Genomic DNA, 23,427 nt, shown 5'->3' with positions numbered 1-23,427 from the left:
GGTCTCTACAGAGGGACGACGTCTCTACAGAGGGACAAGGTCTCTACAGAGGGGCAAGGTCTCTACAGAGGGACGACGTCTCTACAGAGGGACGACGTCTCTACAGAGGGGCAAGGTCTCTACTGAGGGACAAGGTCTCTACAGAGGGACAAGGTCTCTACAGAGGAACAAGGTCTCTACAGAGGGGCAAGGTCTCTACAGAGGGACGACGTCTCTACAGAGGGACGACGTCTCTACAGAGGGACATGTCTTCATCTCTCTTCACATGTCACTGAAACACAGCTGCTAGACACAGATTCTGTTCTTTAGCTTGGTTCTGTTGCTGAATGTGTTGTTCTCTGACTCTTCCTCAGGGAGTGGGTAAGAATAAAATCGTGGACCGGTTCCTGCATCTGCTCAACAGGCCCAGAGAATACCTGCAGCTCCACAGGTCAGGAGAACCAGCACGTTATATACAACTGTTTTAACCAAACTGGTTTCCAACATGGACAGTGGTTTCAGACTTTCTCCAGAGTTTGTCTTTCACATATGAAAAACACAGCAGGAGATTCTCAAGTCAGGCTTTTGTCATTAGGATATTAATTTAGTCACCCAAGCTCCATTCTGTGTTATAATTGTGTTTAAACATTTGACCTTGTCCAGACCACGAGTGATAAAGTATAATGTTCATTTTTATGCTAAACACAAAATCTTCTGACCAACCTTTTTTATTCTTTATCACCATCTCAACCCTATTCTGAATATCTCTGTCCAAAAAAGAGTTTTGCATACATTTGCCTACATTCAGCTCATGTGAATCTCACGTATGTATATATATTTCACCAGCTGCAGAATAGATCACACGCTCAGAATCAGTGTTATATTTGATATTTTGAATTATAGGCCTATAAAAGTCTTTAATATGTCCAATAAAGCTCCTAAATATGTTTAGAATGGTCTTTATTATGTTAACCTTCATTTAGACCCATCACACTTTAAAATTATATCTTTTGGTTTTGGTGGCATTTATAGTTTGTAACTTCTCTGTGTCATAATTCTCTCACATGGGTCATAAATTCCCTTCTTTAGGGTTTTAATAAGTAGTTTTTTGGAAGCTGTGGAAACTCTGTCAACACTTTAGTGAATAAAAACTTCTGTTTCAGATTTGGTTTTTAAAGCCTGTTTCCTCTGCGACCAGCAAGTTATGATGATTTTCAGGAGTAATAACACGTGTGTCTTTAAAGTACTTGTAGTTTCCAACATGGAGGAGCATTGATTCTATTAAGAGAGCAGTGAGCTGCCTGTGTTTTCTCCCCCCCCCCCAGCCGTCCCATCTGAGAGAATCAGAACCTATTTCTGGTCTCAGTGAACTAGGCCGTCCCTCCACAGAACCAGGACTTCACGTGCACCACATTCAAGAAGAAGCATTCGAAGAAGTCCTCGTTGAGTCGGGTTCACAGATTCTTTAAATACTCACATGATGACACCTCAGGAGAACTAGGTCGGGGGTTGTTCATCCATAGAGCGACGTGAAATCAGCCTTATTATCGAATGTATCTGGGATCAATCCTCGTATTGATCCCGGCTCTAAGAAGAAACCTGTGTTCTGCTTGCAAAGAGGCAGCGAACGGAAAACCTATAAAAGTCCCGACCTGTTCCAACCTGAACGTCTCCAGTTAAACATCTCCATCTTATCGTTGTAGTGAAACCATCCACGTGGAGAAACAACCCGTGTGCGTGTTCAGTTTGTCAAAGTCCCGTGAAAGTCGAAGTGGAGCCGAGCGCAGATGTGTCCTGGTTCGTGACTGTAGCTGCGGCTAATATTAGAGTCCGGGCCGAGTGGGGGGGGGGGCAGGGGGGGGGGGGGGTCTGTGCATGTGGCTTCTGGGAGCCTGGCGACCGAGAGCCTACAGAGATGTGGCTCAGAAAAGAGTCGGCCAGGAAGGAAAGTGGGACAGCTCCCGGGTCACGCTGTGAGGTACCGAGGCGAGGGGGGGGGCGGCTGCTCTGCGGCTCGCTCGCCCGCTCGCTCGGGGAGAGAGGGAGGGATAATTTTGGACGCCACCAGGAGATCAGAGTTGTTGGAGCGATGCTTTATTTCCTGGCCGGTGGAAATTGAGAACAGTTTTATCAGGAAAGCTTTTTTTCACTGGCCTGCATCTTTGTGTGAATCTGATTTCAGTTATTATTAGAAAGAAATATAGGATAGTATTTTCTTTTTCCAATGTGAAATATCCTCGAAGTCTAATTCAGTTCACAGCTGTTGATCCATTTAGAAAAGCTGTATAAATGAAAGCAGAAGTGCAGTTTGATTTCCATAAGTTCATATCTACGAGGTGAACAATAACAATAATAGTGATTCTGATCTGGACACGTGTGTAACCCTGGTTTCTGCTCCTCACAGAGATACAACCATTCAGACTCTGACCCTGCAGCCCTCAGTCCGAGACGGCATCATCACGTATGAGGACTCGCCCCTGGTCAGCTGACACACACACACACACACACACTCACACAAAGACACACACACTCAGGAATAAGGTTTAAACATGTATATCTGTAGGTTTTCAGTCAGTGTCGACTTTTGACTCCATAGAGACAAGACTGTGACACTGGAGCTTGATTGAGTTGTAGAGTAACTTCAGGTTTAAGTACTTGGATGTAATATCGTACATATGACATCATCCTCATCACTTCTATGTGTGTGTGTCTGTGTGTGTGTCTGTGTGTGTGCAGGTGAAGGCCGTGAAGATGGGTCACATACTGGTGATCGACGAGGCCGACAAAGCTCCAACAAACGTCACCTGCATCCTGAAAACCCTGGTGGAGAGCGGAGAGATGATCCTGGCCGACGGACGCAGAATCATCTCAGGTACACACACACACACACACACACACACGCACAAACACACACACACACAGAGAGTTTGACACCTCGACAGCAGATATGTCTCCTGTCGATCCAGTGATTAGACAGAAGCAGGGTCGGATGTCCTGAAACACAAACACCAGTTAACATCAGATGCAGGACACCGACGGATGCAGAATCATCTCAGGTACACACAAACACACAAACACACACACACACCGAACACACACAGGGTTTAACACCTCGACAGCAGATATGTCTCAGATCCAGAAGCGAGACCTTTAAAAGGACAAGTTAACATCAGCTGAGGAGACCGATGGAGCCTTTAGATAAAGTCTTTATGTTCAGGTAGCAGTCAATGTGGATGGAGCTGGACGGTAAACGTGTGGTTTTTCCATCTTGTCCCACTCGGTCCCACCAGCTGTTCCATTCCTGAGCCGCTCTTCTTCCCACAGGAATGCAAACACAACCTCGACACTTGATAAACACAAACTCGAGAGCTCCCGATGCTATCAGCACAGCAACACTGTGTGTGTGAGAGGCAAAAATCACATGTGAGGAATTAGATCTAAAGTTACAGGGAGAAGCAGAAGCTCTCTGTGACGTGTGTCTTCTCTTCCTGTCACGTGATAACCACGACTGTGTCTTCTCCATAGATCCAGGTGAAGCCGAGGGGAGGCCCAACCTCATCGTGATGCATCCAGACTTCAGGATGCTGGTGCTGGCTAACAGACCGGGCTTTCCTTTCCTGGGCAACGACTTCTATGGAGCTCTGGGTAAATTCAACATCCAGGATCTGAGGATAGAAACAAGATCGTCTTCTGAGAGCGCTCACGACCAACCAGTGTTGTAACACGTTACTGTAATTCCACTACTTTGAGCGGTAACGAGCATGTAACAAAGTCTTTTTTTAAATCAAGTATCGCAGTTACAATTACTGAAATTTAAATGAGTTTGTTACTCGCGTTACTCTCCTTTGTGAAAAAAGAACACTAGCAGACAAGAGGACAATTGAAGCAGATCTCCCGAAAGATGGTCGAGACTTAAAGGGACTCTTACCTTTGTTGCATTTGAGAATTACAGCACATTCAAATCATCCCGCCTTCCTCCAATGCCCCACCCCCTCGTTCCCATCCGCGGTGTTTTTTTGAAGAAACTTTATTTACAAGCAGACTTACGACCTACTGCCTCCGCGCACGCACGTGAGTTTTTGTTTACCAAAGCAATGGATTCGGTAAGTTATATACATTTACATTCACATATGATGACCGAATGCGCCACAAGAAGCAGACGGAAAACCTGCATGTCCATGCAGCAAACAGACAGGTCTGTCGGCCAATAAGGTCCTTCGGTCCGAAGAATTTTATTGGTTGAAGTTTTCACTAAATATTACGAGAGTGAAATAATTGTTTGTTTTTACTCCTGGTGGGTCTGTCTTGCATTTTAGAGTGTCATTACCTTATTAATACCAATTTAACCTTATCCAAAAAAAGTGTAAAAATGCAACAAAGGTAAGAGTCCCTTTAATAACTGATGTTCTGGTCGTTTATTTGAGCCGTCCTTGTAACACCGTACACCTTAACACAACTTTGAACAACTTAGAAACACCTTAAAACAACCGTGGACACCGTAAGAAATTGTGCTTCTTCGGAGGGTCGCTAGAAACAAAAACCTTTTCCGTAGCACCGTTGTCGTCATCACAGGATGTCCGCGACTTTACCGGAACCGTTTCAAAATAAAATCATGTAACATTTCACAATAAAACATTATCACAATAAAATAACAGAAAGAAACTTAAAAGTTAGTTTCCCTAGTAACTAATTACTTTTGATATACAGTAACTGGTGAAGTTATTCAATTACCTTTAAAAGAAGTAACTAGTAACTGTTACTAATTACTAATTTTCAGTCACTTGCCCAACACTGCGACTCACCTGGTTGAATTCTAGAGAAGTGTTGTCAGACCTGCACTGAAGTCTGGATATTCAACAAATAGACACAAATAGAAATGTGTGACTCTACAAAGACACACACAGACTTTGTGTTGTTATCGTTTCTCCCAGGTGATATTTTCAGCTGCCATGCTGTGGACAACCCGAAGCCTCAGGCCGAGCTGGCCATGCTGAAGCGTTACGGCCCGGACGTTCCCGACGCCACGCTGCAGAAGCTGGTGGCGGCGTTCGGCGAGCTGAGGTCCATGGCCGACCAGGGAACCATCACGTACCCCTACTCCACCCGAGAGGTGGTCAACATCGTCAAACACCTGCAGGTGAGAAGGGACAACAGAGAGCTTCCATGTTCTCCAGCAGCTTTCCAGGTTTAGTCTCAGATGATCTTTGAAATCAATAATTCAGAAAGAGTATGTGACCTCAATGCTGGGCTCCTAAATGTTTTAATAATGCAATAGAGTGTCCTCACAACACAGATGTGCTTCGGCCTGACACACACACACACACACACACACACACACACACACACACACACACTTGAACAGGTTCTGTAACACAGGAATCATCTGCAGATTTCAGAGAAGGTTTTCAATCTGGTCCCGTTTATGTTGGAAAATAATTATGTAAAAAAGTAAATGCTGGACCGTCATTGGCTAGTCAGGGAGGCCACAGGGGGGGGGGGGGTTCAGTTGCCTGACCATATAAGGGATAGTTCACCCAAAAAGGAAGATAGATAGATAGATAGATAGATAGATAGATAGATAGATAGATAGATAGATAGATAGATAGATAGATAGATAGATAGATAGATAGATAGATAGATAGATAGATAGATAGATAGATAGATAGATAGATAGATAGATAGATAGATAGATAGATAGATAGATAGACAGATAGACAGATAGACAGATAGATATATGTATAGATACATAGATAGATAGATAGATAGATAGATAGATAGATAGATAGATAGATAGATAGATAGATAGATAGATAGATAGATAGATAGATAGATAGATAGATAGACAGACAGATATATAGATAGATAGATAGATAGATAGATAGATAGATAGATAGATAGATAGATAGATAGATAGATAGATAGATAGATAGATAGATAGATAGATAGATAGATAGATAGATAGATAGATAGACAGATAGATATATGTATAGATAGATAGATAGATAGATAGATAGATAGATAGATAGATAGATGGATAGATGGATAGATGGATAGATGGATAGATGGATAGATGGATAGATGGATAGATGGATAGATAGATAGATAGATTACTTTATTCATCCCCGAAGGGAAATTAAGTCGTCATAGCAGCCGGTATATTTGAATACAATAAAATACAATAGAATAAAATAAAATAAAAAATATTGAGGTAGAAAGAATAAAAAACAGAAACACAAGATAAAATAAAATAAAATAGGAAGAAGAAGAAAAGATGGTGATAGTTTCAAAGTTTTCATGCATTTCCCTCGATATTCAGAAATCCACAGATTCACATCATAAATCATCACTTGGTGTAATAATGTTCGCGTTCAACTCAAACTCTTGGATCATGAAAGTGAAATTACCAAACAGACTATTTATGTATTACTATTAAATATGATTTATCCTAGAGTCCAGTGGTAAAGTGACTCTTTTCTACATTAAGGTCATATCTGACTGATAAGTGGAGCGTTTTGTATCCATGGTAACTGCGTTTATCTTTTAGTTTTATTATCCACCCTCAGCTTTCCTCTTCATCATCCTCATCATCCTCAGCTAGTTACCATCGAGTTGCCAGCACCGTCACCAACACCAGTTATTTTCAGCTGGTGTGAATCCAGTCCCTCTCTGGTCTCGTTTGTATTTAAAGATCGAGTGTTTGTCACGTTTCCTCCCGGCTCAGATCTACAGGAATAACGGCGAGGAACCAGAATAACGGCGCCTGAAGAAGAGTCAAATTAAGATTGGAGCCTTCACTAGTGCAGATCAATAATTCCGTGCACAGGGACGAGAACCTTATGTGTGATTTCCCCACTGGCCGCCCACCTCTGTCTTTAATCACCAACGCTATCGACACGCGGAGGAGCCGGACAGACACGGGATCGTTTAGTCGAAGGCTGAATTGCTTCTTTGGATGCACGAGCTGGTTTTGGCTTTAATTACCATCACATGAAAAGAAACACAGATCAATACACCGCATGTGATCTATGTTGTAGCCGTAACCAGTTGGGATGTCATTGATTTTACATCAATTTATTGGAGAAACTCTACGTTAATAGTAATATTTATGTTTGAAGGTGCTTTCATGGTCTGAAACACAGCCCAGGATCCAGGGTTGTTAAATCATCTTCACCATTGTGCGTTTAATATTTATTAGAAACAGTCAATCACTACTAGGGGTGGGAATTGGCAAAAATGTGACGATTCAATAGTATTGCGATTCTGCGATATATTGCGATTCATGTCCCCCATATTATTCAAAGGCATTACAAAAAATGAGGAAAAAAAGACTGCTCAACTCACTTCAAATGTCACATTTAATTCTGTGAACAACATTGTCTTCTACACATTAACTGAAGTGCAAAAACTTTGTCCTTGAACATTCAGGACACAGGACCTTTGTAATTATCTTCTGAGTAGGAGACCTCTCACATGAACACTGAGCTCAATCATATTAATAAGAGGAACCTAGAGCTTCAATCAAATTGAGACCTGCAAGGTCATGACCCAAAATGTTAAATTAATTTGGGAATATTTGCATTTTTGTTCAGAAAGAGGAGTTGGTCAACATGCTCAGATGTTAAAGTTCCTCTGGAACGTTACTATATCTCCTGCAGTGGAGAACATCCTTTCCACAGACACACTAGGTATCTTTTAAACTCTGAAACTCTCCTCGGCATGCTTTGCCAGCCAGGAGCTGTTACATATATAATTGTAAATAAAGTATTAAAATTGCAATACTTTGTGCTACAGTATCGATATAATCGCGGGCGCAAAATATCGCGATACTGAACAGAATCGATTTTTTCCCCCCACCACTACAATTTATAGGAGAAACTCTACGTTAATAGTAATATTTATGTTTGAAGGTGCTTTCATGGTCTGAAACACAGCCCAGGATCCAGGGTTGTTAAATCATCTTCACCATTGTGTCTGTTTAATATTTATTAGAAACAGTCTGACAGGAGAATCACTCACCAGGCTGAAGATATTACTGTGTCTTCATTTCTGTGTGTTAATCACCACCAGGGTTCTGGATATTGAGTTGTGTTGTTGTATGGAATATGCCCCGAGCAGCGAGTATTGATTAGAGTCCGATATCGAAAGCTGTGATCAATTCAGATCTATTCAACCTTCACCAGCTGGTTTAACCCGAGGACTGTAAATACAGAAGAGGTGAAGGAAGAGAATCTCGATCAGCCTGTTTCATCCTTTAAGTTTGGTTTTAATCATATATTTAATGATATACAAATGGGCTGAGACGTCCTGATTGGCAGACTGTGTGTTAACAGGATTCTACAGCTCCACACCAGGATCACTGTTATCAGTAGAAGATTTCATCCTTCGTCTTCCATTATTCAGCTTGGTAAAGATCCACAGCCTCTGTCTCTGCTTCTCCGTAACAGTTTCTCCTCCTCTCTGCTCCTCGGCCTTTATTGCCCATTTACCAGCACATCACCATAGTTACTGTACAATACAGAAAATTGATCGCGGCAATATAGCGTGTGCGTCTCTGATTATATCACAGACTCAGTAATAAATCCTGTGAAAGCCTGAGAGAGAGAGAGAGAGAGAGAGAGAGGGAGAGGGAAGCCTCCTCTGCTCTCGTCTGTCAGTCAGCGGTCAGACGTGAGTTCTCCTGCAGGTCCAGTTTCCTGTTCCCGGCTCCAGCATCAGCCTCTGATCAGGATCTGTAAATCATATTAACATCTCTGACTCCTTCTTTCTATTCTCCCCCCCCACCTGCTCCTTTATTCTCTTTTGTCTTCCCCCTGACCTCGTTCATCATCTCTAACTTCATCATCTTTACTGTTTGCCTCCTTCCCATTCTCCTCCTTCTCCCACTTCTCCTCCTCCTCCTCCTTCTCCTCCTTCTCCACCTTCCTTCTCCTCCTCCTACTTCCTTCTCCCACTTCTCCTCCTTCCCATTCTCCTCCTTCCTTCTCCTCCTCCTCCTTCTCTTCCTTCTCCTCTTCCTTCTCCCACTTCTCCCACTTCTCCTCCTTCTCCTCCCTCTCCCACTTCTCCTCCTTCCCATTCTCCTCCTTCTCCTCCGTCTCCTCCTTCTCCTCTTTCTCCTCCTTCTCTTTCTTCTCCTCCTCACCTCCTTCTCCTCTTTCTCCTCCTCACCTCGTTCTGCTCCTTCCTTCTCCTCCTTCTCCTCCTTCTCCTCTTTCTCCCACTTCTCCTTCTCCTCCTCCTCCTTCTCCTCCATCTCCTCCTTCCTTCTCCTCCTCCTCCTCCTTCTCCCACTTCTCCTCCTTCCCCTTCTCCTCCGTCTCCTCCTTCTCCTCCTTCTCTTCCTTCTCCTCCTCACCTCATTCTCCTCCTTCTCCTCCTTCTCCTCCTCACCTCATTTCCCTCCTTCTCCTCCTTTCCTCCTTCTCCTCCTTTCCTCCTTCTCCTCCTTCTCATCCTTCTCATCCTTCTTATCCTTCTCCCACTTCTCCTCCTTCTCCTCCTTCTCCTCCTTCTCCTCCTCCTCCTTCTCCTTCTCCCACTTATCCTCCTCCTCCTCCTCCTCCTCCTCCTCCTCCTCCTCCTCCTCCTCCTCCTCCTCCTCCTCCTCCCCCTTCTTCTCCTCCTCTTCTCCTCCCTGCAGAGATTCCCCGGTGAGGGTTTGGCCAACGTGGTGAGAAACGTCTTTGACTTCGACTCGTACAACAAAGACACTCGAGAGGTTCTGATCGAAGCTCTGCACAAGCACGGGATTCCCATCGGAGCCAACCCCTCCTCCGTCAAGCTGGCCAAGGAGTAAGACAAGTGGAGACGCTAGGATGACACACACACACACACACACACACACACACACACACACACACACACACACACACACACACACACACACACACACACACACACACACCCACAGTCCTGCAGTTTATTTTCACCTCTGATAATCTGCATGGATCAGAACTGAACTCCAAGTTTGACTCAGTGATGGAGTGATGAGATCTTCTTGTTAGTTCTCGTCCTCCAGAGAAGACGAGAACCACAGAGACTGAACTGAATCCTCATTGTCCTCTGTAGACTGAACCTGTTGTCATGGTAACATTAAGAATCCATCAGAGGCCTCTAATTAATTATATGAAAGCACTGTAACTATGAAGCATTTTAAATATGGCAGAGGCTTTTCATGCAGCTGTTTTTATGTGATTATGTTTTATGACAAACACTCAATTTAACAACACAACATCAGAATGCAGAAGGCTTCATTTCTGACTGAATTAGAAACAGAAGATGTGTTGATGTCCCTGTTATGGAAACGTCTCCAGAGGCTGGTCGGTGTGAAGCAGCTTCTGGAGGTTCAGTGCTTCTTGGTGAGGGTTGCAAAATTCCGGGAATATTCAAAGTTGGAAACTTTCCACGGGAATTAACGGGAATATACGGGAATTAACGGGAATATACAGGAATTAACGGGAATATACGGAAATTAACAGGAATAAACTGGAAATGTTGTGGGTAATTTATACTAACTGTATTTACCTTGTCATACACAGACATAAATATAAACATTTTGTTGTGTCATAGGCTGATTTGAGCCCTGAGGAAACTTTGGGCACTTGACTATATGCTTCTGCATCGTTGTGTCATTCTTAACATAGGTCTTTGCACAGTATTTGCAAATGTACACAGCCTTTCCTTCTACATTGGATGAGGTGAAATGTCTCCACACATGAGAGAGTGCACGTGGCATTGTTCTGTAGAATAAGATGAGAAAAAAGTTTGTAAAAAAACACTAATGCAATGCCAGAGATATAAATAGTTAGATAAACAATTGGAATAGTCTGTAAAAATATTCTACAATTGATGGATAAATGAATGGAAATAGTCTAGATGAACAGATGAACAATCCTCAATCAGCATGCTAATATATTTTCCCCAGTAATATCATGGAAACTTACCTGACTAGTCCTGCACTCTACAGCTGGCCTCAATAGCCCTGCTGTAGAGTGAAGCATGCTGGGAGTTATCTGTGCATGTGATGGAAGAATGACCAGTGGAGGGTTGAAACTCAACGTTCCATACATCTTTAAAATAGAGTTTTGAATGATGTTTTTATTGCTCAGCGTTTAATTTGCGTTTTTTGTTGTTTTTTCAAAATTCCCAAAATTCCCGAGCTAAACTTCCCATGGAAAGTTTCCGGAAACTTTCCGCCCCTTTGCAACCCTATCCTTGGTACAACTGTCTCCTCTGATGGGAGAATATTTTTAAAACATCAGGTTTTTAAAGGTTTTTACTGATCTAGATCCTGAAAGCTTGAAAGCAGCTGACGCCTGAAGCTCTGAGGCTTCCATGAAGTCTCCTCGCTGCTTCCTGAAGTGTGAGATCATCTCCACAGCTTCTCACTCACATTACCTCACCTCTCCTACGAGGGGAAAAATAATATTATAATATCCACGACATTGTCTCATCATGTGCAGCTGTTAAATAAAGGAAAATATTTGTTTCTTCTGTCTCCTGTGGTTTTATTTTAACTCGGCACGTTCATTAGTTCTCAGAACCATCTCGAGTGAACTCTTGAGAAGTGAGCAGAGCAGAAACAAGTATTTTCCTTCATTCTCCAGATGATCTGATCCATAATGTCTGTTCTTCCAGCGTCCAGCCTCAGAGGGTCTGTGTCGGCTGGTCAGTGGTTTGAATCCCATCTTGAACAGTTTATGTTGGACGAGTTGTTTTGCCCACAACATCTTGTTTACATCAAAACAAAATATTTTCTCTCTTGACTTCCTAGTTTGGGCATCGAGGAGCAGAAACCGTTTCTCTAATGTTTCCATTCAGAGAAATGTTTACTGTTGGAGGAACGTCCATCGTTCAACCGATTTATCCTCCTGGAATTTCCTTGTTTTGTGGTCGTGTTGCATTTTTCACGGCACCTGAAGCCAACAAGACTGTGGCCTCAGTCCAGCTCTGATTCTTAGGAAGACTAGTTGACATCTGGCAGGGACTCACACGCACACACAAACACACACACTGGTCCTTATCCCGTATATGGGCCATTCTACCGAATTGGTGCAAAGTCAGGTTGGAAATATTTTGAAATTTTGTATGTTTTATTCCCAAAACTTTTTCCGTATATATATTGCACCATATCTAAAGTACACATATCTAGTAAAAGAACCGTCAATTTTTATGTTGTATTTACAGAGTGTGTTGGAATGTTTTTCCTCTCCCAAAAATTGTCACTACCGAAACATAGTAATAAACTATAGTAAAAAAGTATTATTATTAACCTGTTAAAATTGTGTTTCCTTCCTTTCTCTGAAGAGTATTTTTAAAAATATTTCTTGAAGGTTTTCACAATTTAATCAATAAAAATGAAATTTTTACCAAATTTCAAAGTTCAATTTATACAATTCATCAAAATCTAAATACAATATTTCTTTGTAAAATGCATAATACTGATCATATTGATTCCAGAGTAGATGATTGATGAAATTGAACATACATTAAACCAATCAGTATCATAACATTTTAGTGGATAACTAAATATACTTTATTTTTTACAAAACATCCAGTGTTTCGGTAGTGACTGCACTGTTTTTGGAGTGACCACAGTATTTTGTTTGCAAGGTTGTATCATATTTCCTTAACCTTATTGCTTAATCTTAACTCATAACATGCTATAGGTTGGGAATATTAAAAACACAAATGTTTTGTGGTCAATAGAATAATTTTATATTTGAGGACATAACAATTGTTCGTCCAGAACCATTTAAAGTACAAACATTACCCAAGTGGGTTCAGTAAAATAGAAGAAAACATTGACAAATAACTGATATTATGTCGTACTGTATGTTTAAGGGGGTTTAGTGTCAGAAACATCACAAATCCATTCACAAATTTTAACTTTTCACATACTGTGGTGAACACTCTTGGGGTGATCTGGACATGTCTCTGTGTGACGTTTTCTGGTGGAGGGATTAAGGTGACGACCTTGTCCACTGTGGACCAGATCTTGTCCTTTTGATCATAGAATTGGAAAAATTGAATAATGGATATGTAAAAATGGTCCTGTGAGCAGTTTGCAGCATTAAAGTATTTGTACAGAACTAGCATCTTGTGAGTTGGCAAATTGCAGCAGTGAGATCGGCTTCAGACTGTTGAATAATGTGCAGTTAAACTAGGCCTGAAGTTGGAACTTTATGTTTCGGTAGTGACTGTTTCGGTGTTGACAATTATAGCTAATTTTGAGCATAACTAAAGAATGCTAGCAAGCACATGGCTAGTATACACATCTTTGAAGAGGTGTACACACATAAAAACACAATACTTTGCATAAAACCCCAAAAAGTTTACTTAATTGAAGATAATATGTGTTTCGGTAGTGACAATTCTTAAGGTTACACGCTGATTTTCAGACTTTGGAACACATTTACATCAAAACTATGGGTTTTAGCAACTAATCATTGAGCCATGAGGGACAGGAATGCAGTGTCACTGCCTGCTCAAAAATGCAGGGGTGTGGCTAAAAACCAGGCTCAGCCAATGGACTAAAACTCTTGTGTTTCGGTAGTGACATGAAAACTGGGGACATGATTTTTTGACTATAGTTTTTTAATTTAAAAATTAAACCCACAATAAATCTAAATCTTCCAAGTTCTGTTTGAACTAAATCATAAAGATCTTTGAAATAAGATCACTGAAAAAAATCTAAAAAATTGATAAAGTGTTATTTACAGAAATTGAAATTTAGATGTCAGGGTTGGGGACAGCTACTTCCCAATAGAAAGTACCCTATAAATGATGATTTTGTATATATTTAGCTTATCCCTATCTCATTTAATGTCTTGGGTTTAAATAGACCTTAACACATTCTTAGTAAAAATCTATGTCATGAATACTTAATTGTTTTGTAAATAGCTTTTCTTGTTGGGGGACCATACTTTGCACCAATTCGGTAGAATGGCCCATATATTGGTTTTACCCTTTTGGAATCAAATGAAAACCTCTGTTTTCAAGAAATCTGCTTCAAACAGAATAAAGCTTCTGTCTAATATTATTTTGCGGCATAAAAATAACTAATTTAACTAATAACTAAAGCAACTTTTACTAAGCTTTGATGTAGAGAAATACAGTCAATAAATGTGTTGAGCTGAAACACAACTGAACACTGGAAATTAATCATGATCCTCTGCTTCCTGAACAAATCCACCAAACTCTGTTCAGAATTCTTTATGTTTTAAAAGATTCTTGCTGAATATTGGAGAAAAACTCTTGTTTTTAATAAACTTTAAAGTCTTTTTAACTGATCTACAGTTCAGCTTCACTCTTCAAGTGACTCTCAGTCAGTTTGAACCCACTCACCAGATTTACTCATTTCGAAAGTGCAGTTTTAAGTTAATAAAATATAAGTATATAAACTGGAAATTCATAAAACTGCAGACTGAGTGTGAAACTACACAAACATGTGTAACCTCATTGGTTCTCACCTGGCGTTTGTGACCATGTGACCTTCGACCTGCAGGCTGCCGCTGCCGGAGCCTCAGATGACCGGACACTGGACGATCAACCAGGAAGGAAACGCTCGCCGCAAACTGCTCTGTCCCACGGAGACGCACCTCATAGACATCAAGGTTAGTTTGTTAGTGTGTGTTAGTGTGTGTGTGTGTTAACGTGTGTGTGCTGCTGTTACAGTGGTCCTGTTGTTGTGTATCCAGGGTCCCGTGTTCCTGCGTGTGCAGAGTCACCCGTGCAACCGGCAGGAGAGTCGGGCGCTGAGCTTCACTGAGGAGAAATCCCACTGGCAGATTCCCATGGATGAGGTCAACATCATCTGTGACGTCGCCACCAGAGATGGTACACACACACACACACACACACACACACACAACCAACACTATAATACAATACATACAAGTGTCTGTTTGCAGACTTTAGAGGATATAAGAGGATCTAGTGAATTAATTCCATTTAAGTCTATAAGAAAGGAGCGATATATTATCTACAGAAGCAACAGTCAAAGGGATTTTAATGTTTCTGTCGTCACTGAGCTGCTCAGCTGGAGATGAGAAACACACTTTCAGTTAATGTTTAAGATTGTTTGTTTTTTACTGGAAATAATTGTCAATCTTTGAGAGTGTTAAAAACATTTGAACAGCAATTTCAAAGTAGAGAAATCTGTAGAAAACAAAAAAGTTATTCAACTTAATCTACAAACCCATGGATTACAGAAGCAACATCTTTACAGTATAATAGACAGATATGTATTCCTGGATGAAGGATTGATGATCTCTGTGTGTAGATGTTGTGTACGTGGCCACGTGCAACCCGGTGTCGCTCTTCTCCGCGAGCGAGCGCGGCGACGCCATCCAGAGCGTGGATCTGTACGACGTCTTCCCCAGAACCATCAGCGGCGCCTGGCAGCCGTTTGTCACCATCGCTCCTCTGGGGAGTCCCCTGGCCGGGCAGGTGGTGCTGCACGAGGAGCAGGTGGGTGCACACACACACACACACACACACACACACACACACACACACACACACACACACACACACACACAGACACACACAAGGACCACATTGTGTTACTTAACGATCACACGGATCTGATTACATTAGATTCTGTGACGTTTCTCTCGACCCTCTTGGGAAAGTTCTGGTTCGGACTCACTGAACAGGATGTGGATCGTATTAAAAGCATCTTATGGAGTTTTCATTGTAAATAAACATGTTTCTTCAGATCTACACAACATAGAATATAAATCCTTATTGTTTACTTTCCTGACAATTCAGTTCATACACATATATACATGAAATTCCTCTAAAATTCATCATAAAAACTATAAATGTGATAAATACAATAGCGATATAAAGCTTTAGTCTTGAACCTTGAATAGCAGCAGCACATTGATTATTATTTATGTAGCAGGAGGAGAGCAGATGGAATATTAGCTCCTTTAATGACAGTTATTGATACTTGAAGATGTGAAGGGTCTTTATTCTTTAAGAGGAGGATCAGTGTCTGTTCATCCTCCTCTTCTTCAGTGTGAGATGGAGGAGGAAGAGTTTCTCTGATCAGCATCTCTGACCATACACTGTTTATAAATATAATATATTCATATCCTGGTCCCACAAACCAAGATTCATCTGGACTGATGTCCAAGATTTGTGTTTCTAATGTCGAGGCTTCAAAGCAGCAGCTCACGAATCAATGAGTCTCGGTGGAATCGATAGAGAATCAGTTTGTCCCGGTTCCTCTTCCCGTCTCTCTCTCTTTCTGTCTCTCGTCCTTGTTTACTAACGAGTGGAACTTCTACTTATGCAACACTGGTATTTCAATGTTGTTTTACTCTTTGGTGGACGACCACAGATTCCTTTGCAAATTCAAAATAGAGTTTAGAGTTTCTTAAAATGGCTCGGCGGTTAGCGGTTGTTCTGCTGCAGAATGCCCCCCCCCCCCCCACCCCCCCACCCGTTAAGACTCTGAGACGAGAACAAAGCTCGTTAGCTTCTCTCTCTCCGAGGGAAACGCTTCACAGCTGCTGCGTGTCGGGCGAGAGGAGCGCTTCTAAAAATACCTCCGTGATGGATCGTGTTGCGTCTGTCTAGAAATGAAAAGGTCCAGACAACACGGGTTCGCTCGCAGGTCAACCGGCCTTCCAGGAAAACCAGGGAACCCGTCAGGCACACACACACGCACACACACACACACACACACACACACACACACACACACACACACACACACACACACACACACACACGCGTCCTACAGGGCTGTCACACCTCCACACGTGCACTCACATACTTGTGTTCTCTGCAAAAACAAAGTCAAAGACACAATGTGCCGCTTTCCATAACTCGCACACAAAACGCCGCAGCCTGTCAGAACAACGCACACAACCACACGCAGGACGCACACGTGTGCTCACACACATGCACACACTCGAGCTGTGTGTCTGTTTAGAATCAGGAAATGTGGTTTCTCGCTTCTCGCAGCGGCGCAGCACAGTAGTGTGTGTCTGTCAGGAACTGGAGGCCATGAGGAAACAGTTAGAGAGGAGCAGGGCCGCCCGGGGGGGGGGCCGGGGGGGCGGGGGGCCGGGGGGGCCGGGGCCAGCTCCCCCGAGGCCCCTGCTCATAAAACTCAATTGAAGATGAAGCCTAGTGCGTCACGAGCGAAAGCCTTGTGCACAGTTCACCCACCACACACACACACACACACACACACACACACACACACACACACAGACACACACACACACACACGAACACAGACACACACACAGACACACACACACACACACACACAAACACAGACGCACACATGCACAGTGAGTCGATCTGAATTGAATTGAACTAAGTTGCAGTCAAGTGTTCACATTAGTCGTAGTGACCTGGAGGACAGGAGACAGAACCTCGTGGAGGAGAGCGCCCCCTGGTGGCTGTGGACGGACTCACCATGCACCATGCTTCATCATTGCCAGCAGATGGTTTTAATAACACAGAAATAGATCTGCACTAAAACATGATGAATAGATTGTTAGTCAGCAGGATTACTCAGAAACCACTGGAGTGATTTCCATGTAAGGACGAGACGAGAAGAAGAAGAAGAAGAAGTTATTAACGATGAAGTCAATGATTTCTAGAGAATAATTAAAGGGTCAGGATCGAAAACAGATGTTTATGGAATTAGGTTTTTTGATCTATTTAGTTAGAAAATGATGAAGGGAGGAGTCATGAACAATCATAACATTCAATAAATCACATATTTCTCGTTTATATACGACGTCGGACAAAGAGGTTTTGTTTTTATTTAGCTTTAAATTTCCACGGGTCATGAGACAAAGAAGAATCCGTACTATGGTTATGTTAAGGATGAGACGAGTCCCAAGAAGAAGTTATTAACGTTGATGTCACTGATTTCTAGAGAATAATGAAAGGGTCAGGATCGGAAAACAGATGTTTATGGAATTAGGTTTTTGATCTATTTAGTTAGAAAAGGATGAAGGGAGGAGTCATGAACAATCATCACATAAAGTAAATCACATAGTTCAGTAATTTTCTTGTTTATATATGACGTCGAACAAAGAGGTTTTTCAACAAAGTTATTAACGTTGATGTCACTGATTTCTAGAGAATAATTAAAGGGTCAGGATCGGAAATCAGATGTTTATGGAATAAGGTTTTGGATCTATATAGTTTTAGAAAACTAAATTTAGAAAATGATGAAGTGAGGATTCATCAAACTGCATCCGGACACGAACAATCATCCCATTAAGTAAATCACATGGTTCAGTAATTTTCTCGTTGGTATATGACGTCGAACATAGAGGTTTTCTTTTTATTTAACTTTAAATTTCCACGGGTCATGAGGCAAAGAAGAATCTGGTTATGTTATGTTATGATTTCAGTTGTTATATCAGAAACTTAAGAATCCCAGTGCAGACGCCTGGTGTCCGGAGGTGGAAGGATGTTCACTTCATTAAGGCAGATCTCACTCAGGAGATTTAATTCTTTCATTCTTCTTCTCTTTCCTCCAGAGCAACACGGTGCTCCACGTGGACCTGGTGACGGGCGCCGTGCGGAGGCTGCTGCTGACTCCGGACGGGGATCAACCCGCCGGCAAGGCGTCCAACTGGTGGAGCAGCAAGGAGCAGCAGGTCAGAGGCGTCAGAATCTCTGTATATATGTATATACTTTATTCTACTTTATTCTATTTTATTTTATTTTATTCTATTTCTTATATATTGTTGTTTTTCTTATATTGTTGTTTTTATGTTCAGTGCACCAACGACACCAAGTCAATTTCCTATATGTGCAAACATACCTGGCAAATAAAAGAATTCTGATTCGGATTCTGATCTCCAGAGAGAAATCAGCTGGTCTCAAGGACTCCAATGATCCACTGTGTGACAATGTTTAATTTAACATTTCATTTCCACAGGGAGGATATAAAATGTGCCGCGAGTTCGCTCACAAAAACTGGCTTCTCTTCTACAAGGAGGAAGGGTGAGAAGCTCAGTTCTGAACCCGTCTGTCCTCTCCACACGCAGCGTCTCCAGGACCAGGACCTAGACTCTGTGTGTTTGTGTTCTCAGGAACCAGCTGGAGGTGCTGGACGTGCTGGAGGGCCGGGTTCACTCCATCTCCCTCCCCATCAACCTGAGGTCCGTCTTCCTGGTGGCCGAGGACCGCTGGCTGCTGCTGGAGAGCAACACCAACAAGTGAGTGCTGGATCTACAGTCATCACATTACATTACATTTATCTGATGCTTTTATCCAAAACGACTTACAATAAGTTCATTCAACCCCGAGGGTACAAACCAGCCCTCCCTCAGCCACTATCTTAAATCAAAGTCAAGTTTGTGTTTGTATTTATAGCAGGTTTAAAACAACTACTTTACCTCAACTAAATATTAAAAAACGGAGAATCAAAAAAGGGGTTTGGGTTAAAAATACAAAAGCACAGAGCCAGTGAGAAGACGTGTGTCTGGAGAGATGATTAAAACGTCTCTGGGGTCAGAGCGGATCTGATATGAAGAGAGAAACGGTTCCAGAGATTAGACGCAGCCGCTGCAAAGGCCCGATCACATTTCTATTTCTATCTCGGAGCCGAGGTCTCGAGACGTCCAGCAGCTTCATGTCGGTCGACCTCAGGGACGAAGATGCAGCAGCTCAATCTGAATAAACAATCCTGATTTCAGCAGGGAGCCAATGAAGATACTGGTTTAATATTATCACACTTTCTCTGCTGCTGCTTTCTGGAGAGACGACTGCTCCAAACCAGCAAACATGGAATTTCTGGTATTGTGATTATTGTTATTATAATGTGAGTGAGTGTAACTGTGGGTCTTCTCTCCACAGGAAGTTCCTTCTGACCAAACCCATGCACATGGCAGCAGAGGAGTCCGGAGTGTGTCAGCTTCACAGCATCAGTGAGGACCAGGCCGACTCGGGACACGGAGCCGGATCAGGTACACACAGAACATTCAGATTATTATATATATACATTATTATGTATAATAAACACATCAGATCTGTGGATAAAAACAAGCAGATGGACGGAGACATACTCGTGTGCTCCGTCAGACACATGTGGACAAGTGAAGCCGGCTTGTTCCAGTTAATATTCATATCAGTGTGTGTCACAGAGAGTGTGAACAAAAGAGGACGTTGAGATTAAAGTCCAACAAACCAGAGCCAGGACCCTGGAAGATAGTTAGATAGATAGATAGATAGATAGATAGATAGATAGATAGATAGATAGATAGATAGATAGATAGATAGATAGATAGATAGATAGATAGATAGATAGATAGATAGATAGATAGATAGATAGATAGATAGATAGATAGATAGATAGATAGATAGATAGATAGATAGATAGATAGATAGATAGATAGATAGATAGATAGATAGATAGATAGATAGATAGATAGATAGATAGATAGATAGATAGATAGATAGATAGATAGATAGATACATAGATACATAGATAGATACATAGATACATAGATAGATACATAGATACATAGATAGATACATAGATACATAGATAGATACATAGATACATAGATAGATAGATACATAGATACATAGATAGATAGATACATAGATACATAGATAGATAGATACATAGATACATAGATAGATAGATACATAGATACATAGATAGATAGATACATAGATACATAGATAGATAGATACATAGATAGATACATAGATAGATAGATACATAGATAGATTGATTGATTGATTGATTGATTCACAAGATAAATAGGTAGATAAGGTGCAGTGGCAAGATGATGGTAATAGTACTGATTATATGATGGTAATGTTATTGTTAGACAGTATATAAAAATAGTACAGTATATATAGTATATAATATAACATAATATATATTTATATATGATAGTAGTTATACCAATATAATAGCAGTATATATTAATAATGGCAGCAACAGTATATATAATAATAATAGTAATATAATAATAATAATAATAACATGTAGACATGTATAAATATGTGTATATAGACTTATACATACAAAGAATATACAGAGAGTATGATATGATATATGATATATAGTAGAGGTATAAATATAAGTATTTGACTATACAATAGATAATATAATATACTATGAGTGTAAGAATATGTAGATGGAAGGGGGGGTTCTGAGGGGCTGCAGTACCCCCTAGTGGTGAGGGGCTGTGACTGCAAGACAAGGAAGTGGACCAGACCAAGACGATAAAAACAAGAACCTTTCATTGAATTAAATTCTGAAGTATGAATCTGATGCACAAATGTAGAATGTAATGTAGCTTAGCACGATGCTAATAGTGGATTAGATGTTTCTCTAATTGCTATAAAGCAAAGTTTTCTCTTATTCAGACTTAATCAGTCCAAAGGTCACAATCATCAGAAATATTGATTGACTTTGGATGATTAATTCATCCAGCTGTTCTCATCTGTTGCCTGTATCTCCCTCTGTGCCCCCCCCCCCAGCCGATGTTTCCGTCCCACAGATGCTGTCACGTGACCAGCTGCCCAACGAGAACCTCAGCGCCGCTCTGAACCAGAAGATCGTTTCTCCAAACCGCCTGCTGGCCGACAGCGGCTCCTTCGCCCGGGTCGTCGTGGGCTTCCCAGACCTCATGGTGAGTTCAAAGGTCAGATCGGTAAGCCTCCTAGTCGACCTCAGGGAGCAGAACCTGAAGGACGTCAGGTGACTTAGTGTCTGAACCTGGAGCTGCTTCAGATCCTGAACTCCTGAGGTCCTCTGGAAATCCTCCAGTAGATTGTAGAGACTCATCACTTCTCATAGACATGAACGTCTCTGTATCTTTGGTTTACTAATAATTGATATCTCTGCTCCTGCTCTCTGATTGGTCCAGTCCCCTAACGAGGTGTACAGCTTCAAGAGGCCCGAGGATCTGTCGGCGATGAAGCGCAGCGACGGCGGGGGTCACATGTTCCTGAGGGGCGGGCCTCAGGCCAGCGCGGCCAAACAGGTGAACTGCGTCAGTCTGCTCTCAGCCAATCAGGTCGTCCGAGCCCTTCCGCCCAGCAAGGTGCCCCTGAGGGAGGTCTACCCCAAAGGTCAGAGTTCACATCATCAGATCATCACAAGTAACGTTTGCAACTTGGAAAATGTGTTAAAACGTAGAATGTGGTTTGTTTTCTTGTCGGTCACTCAGACGTCACCCCCCCGATGACGGCGGCGTATCTGGAGGTCACTGACCTGAACTCCAAGAAGGTCAAATACATCCCAGTGCCGAGGTGAACGCAGATCTGCTGTTTCTCACTGAGTCACTGTGCAAGAACATAGAGCTAGAACATAGAGCTAGAACATAGAACAAAAACATAGAGCTAGAACATAAAGCAAGAACACGATGCTGAGGCCTCTGGCTCCAGCTAGTGGTCAGAGACAGAAAAGCATTTAGGAATATTGCTTTTCAAACTAATATTTCTGTCGCTATTTCATTTATTTGTGTCACCAGAGAATAAACTTTTGCTTTTACACTTAAATAAATTGATAACAAATCATATTAAACGTTGAAACAGAAGATATTCACATATATCTGCTTCTGTTTCTACAGAAAGATAATTGTTTTCAGTAGCTTTGTTTCCTGTCCTTGATTTCTGCCTCATTCCTTTTAATATTCAACTTTTTTCAGATTGACAATATAATTTAAAAATGTGGGGATTTAAACTATGTTGATGAATCTTCTAAGTTCCTCTCCTTGATATTTCTGCCTGGCAGGTCCAGGACGGTGTCTCCTTACACCAGCTGGTTGTCCAAAGTGTCCGAGTCGGACGTGGTCATCGCCCCCCTCGGCTCTGGGGGCGTGGTCTCAGTGGACATGGGCGGGTACGTGCGGCTGTGGGAGACGGGATTGGACAGCCTGCAGCGGTCGCTCCTGGAATGGAGAACTATGATTGGAACAGAGGACGGCCGGCCCATACAGGTAACATCCCAGTGGGAACTACTCTGTGATGTGGGGAGAATTGTGTCAAACCAACCTGGGAGCCTGTAGTTCCTCTCATCACCACTGGGGGGCAGTGCCACTCCAGTAATGATCCTGTGAACTGAACAACCAGCGGACGTGTGTCCCTCTGACAAAGTGTCTTCGCTGCTGGAACATTCCTGACTCCTGCTGACCGGAGTGTTTCCAGGCCCGGGCCCGACCCAGTGTGGGTGTTGATGAGTGGACGGGCATTCATTAGGTTTGACCCCGAGTTCGGGTCAGAACATTCAGACCAGCACACTGAGCTCCATTGTTCAGGTGCCCACACACACACCCAGGGAGTTCTCTGGAGGAGGAACCTTCCAGATGCAAGGAGCTGTTATCTGGTGCTGAGCAGATAGAGAGGAGACGCAACAGGGGCTGAGATGAAGGAGTTCAGGAGGCTGATCAGGAGACTGATAATGTTGCTCAGTCACTCTAACTCCAAACAGGATTC

General features: G+C 42.2%; 1 protein-coding gene across 1 annotated transcript in view; it reads left to right on the top strand.

The window, feature by feature from the left end:
- The window catches only part of vwa8 (von Willebrand factor A domain containing 8), a 67,623-nt gene that overhangs the window by 21,278 nt on the left and 22,918 nt on the right, over positions 1-23,427 (top strand). Inside the window, exons 21-37 of the mRNA XM_061089214.1 lie at positions 354-430; positions 2,384-2,459; positions 2,716-2,851; positions 3,505-3,624; positions 4,911-5,116; positions 9,620-9,771; positions 14,486-14,594; positions 14,679-14,817; positions 15,263-15,450; positions 18,504-18,623; positions 18,908-18,972; positions 19,062-19,187; positions 19,828-19,937; positions 21,469-21,620; positions 21,858-22,062; positions 22,161-22,242; positions 22,727-22,931. Of these exons, the coding sequence (XP_060945197.1) occupies positions 354-430; positions 2,384-2,459; positions 2,716-2,851; positions 3,505-3,624; positions 4,911-5,116; positions 9,620-9,771; positions 14,486-14,594; positions 14,679-14,817; positions 15,263-15,450; positions 18,504-18,623; positions 18,908-18,972; positions 19,062-19,187; positions 19,828-19,937; positions 21,469-21,620; positions 21,858-22,062; positions 22,161-22,242; positions 22,727-22,931 (2,268 nt within the window). The remainder of the gene's footprint in view (positions 1-353; positions 431-2,383; positions 2,460-2,715; positions 2,852-3,504; positions 3,625-4,910; positions 5,117-9,619; positions 9,772-14,485; positions 14,595-14,678; positions 14,818-15,262; positions 15,451-18,503; positions 18,624-18,907; positions 18,973-19,061; positions 19,188-19,827; positions 19,938-21,468; positions 21,621-21,857; positions 22,063-22,160; positions 22,243-22,726; positions 22,932-23,427) is intronic.

The sequence above is a fragment of the Limanda limanda genome, chromosome 16, assembly GCF_963576545.1.
Source record: "Limanda limanda chromosome 16, fLimLim1.1, whole genome shotgun sequence".
NCBI classification, from domain to species: domain Eukaryota; kingdom Metazoa; phylum Chordata; class Actinopteri; order Pleuronectiformes; family Pleuronectidae; genus Limanda; species Limanda limanda.
This window is presented reverse-complemented; position numbering and strand designations above follow the sequence as displayed.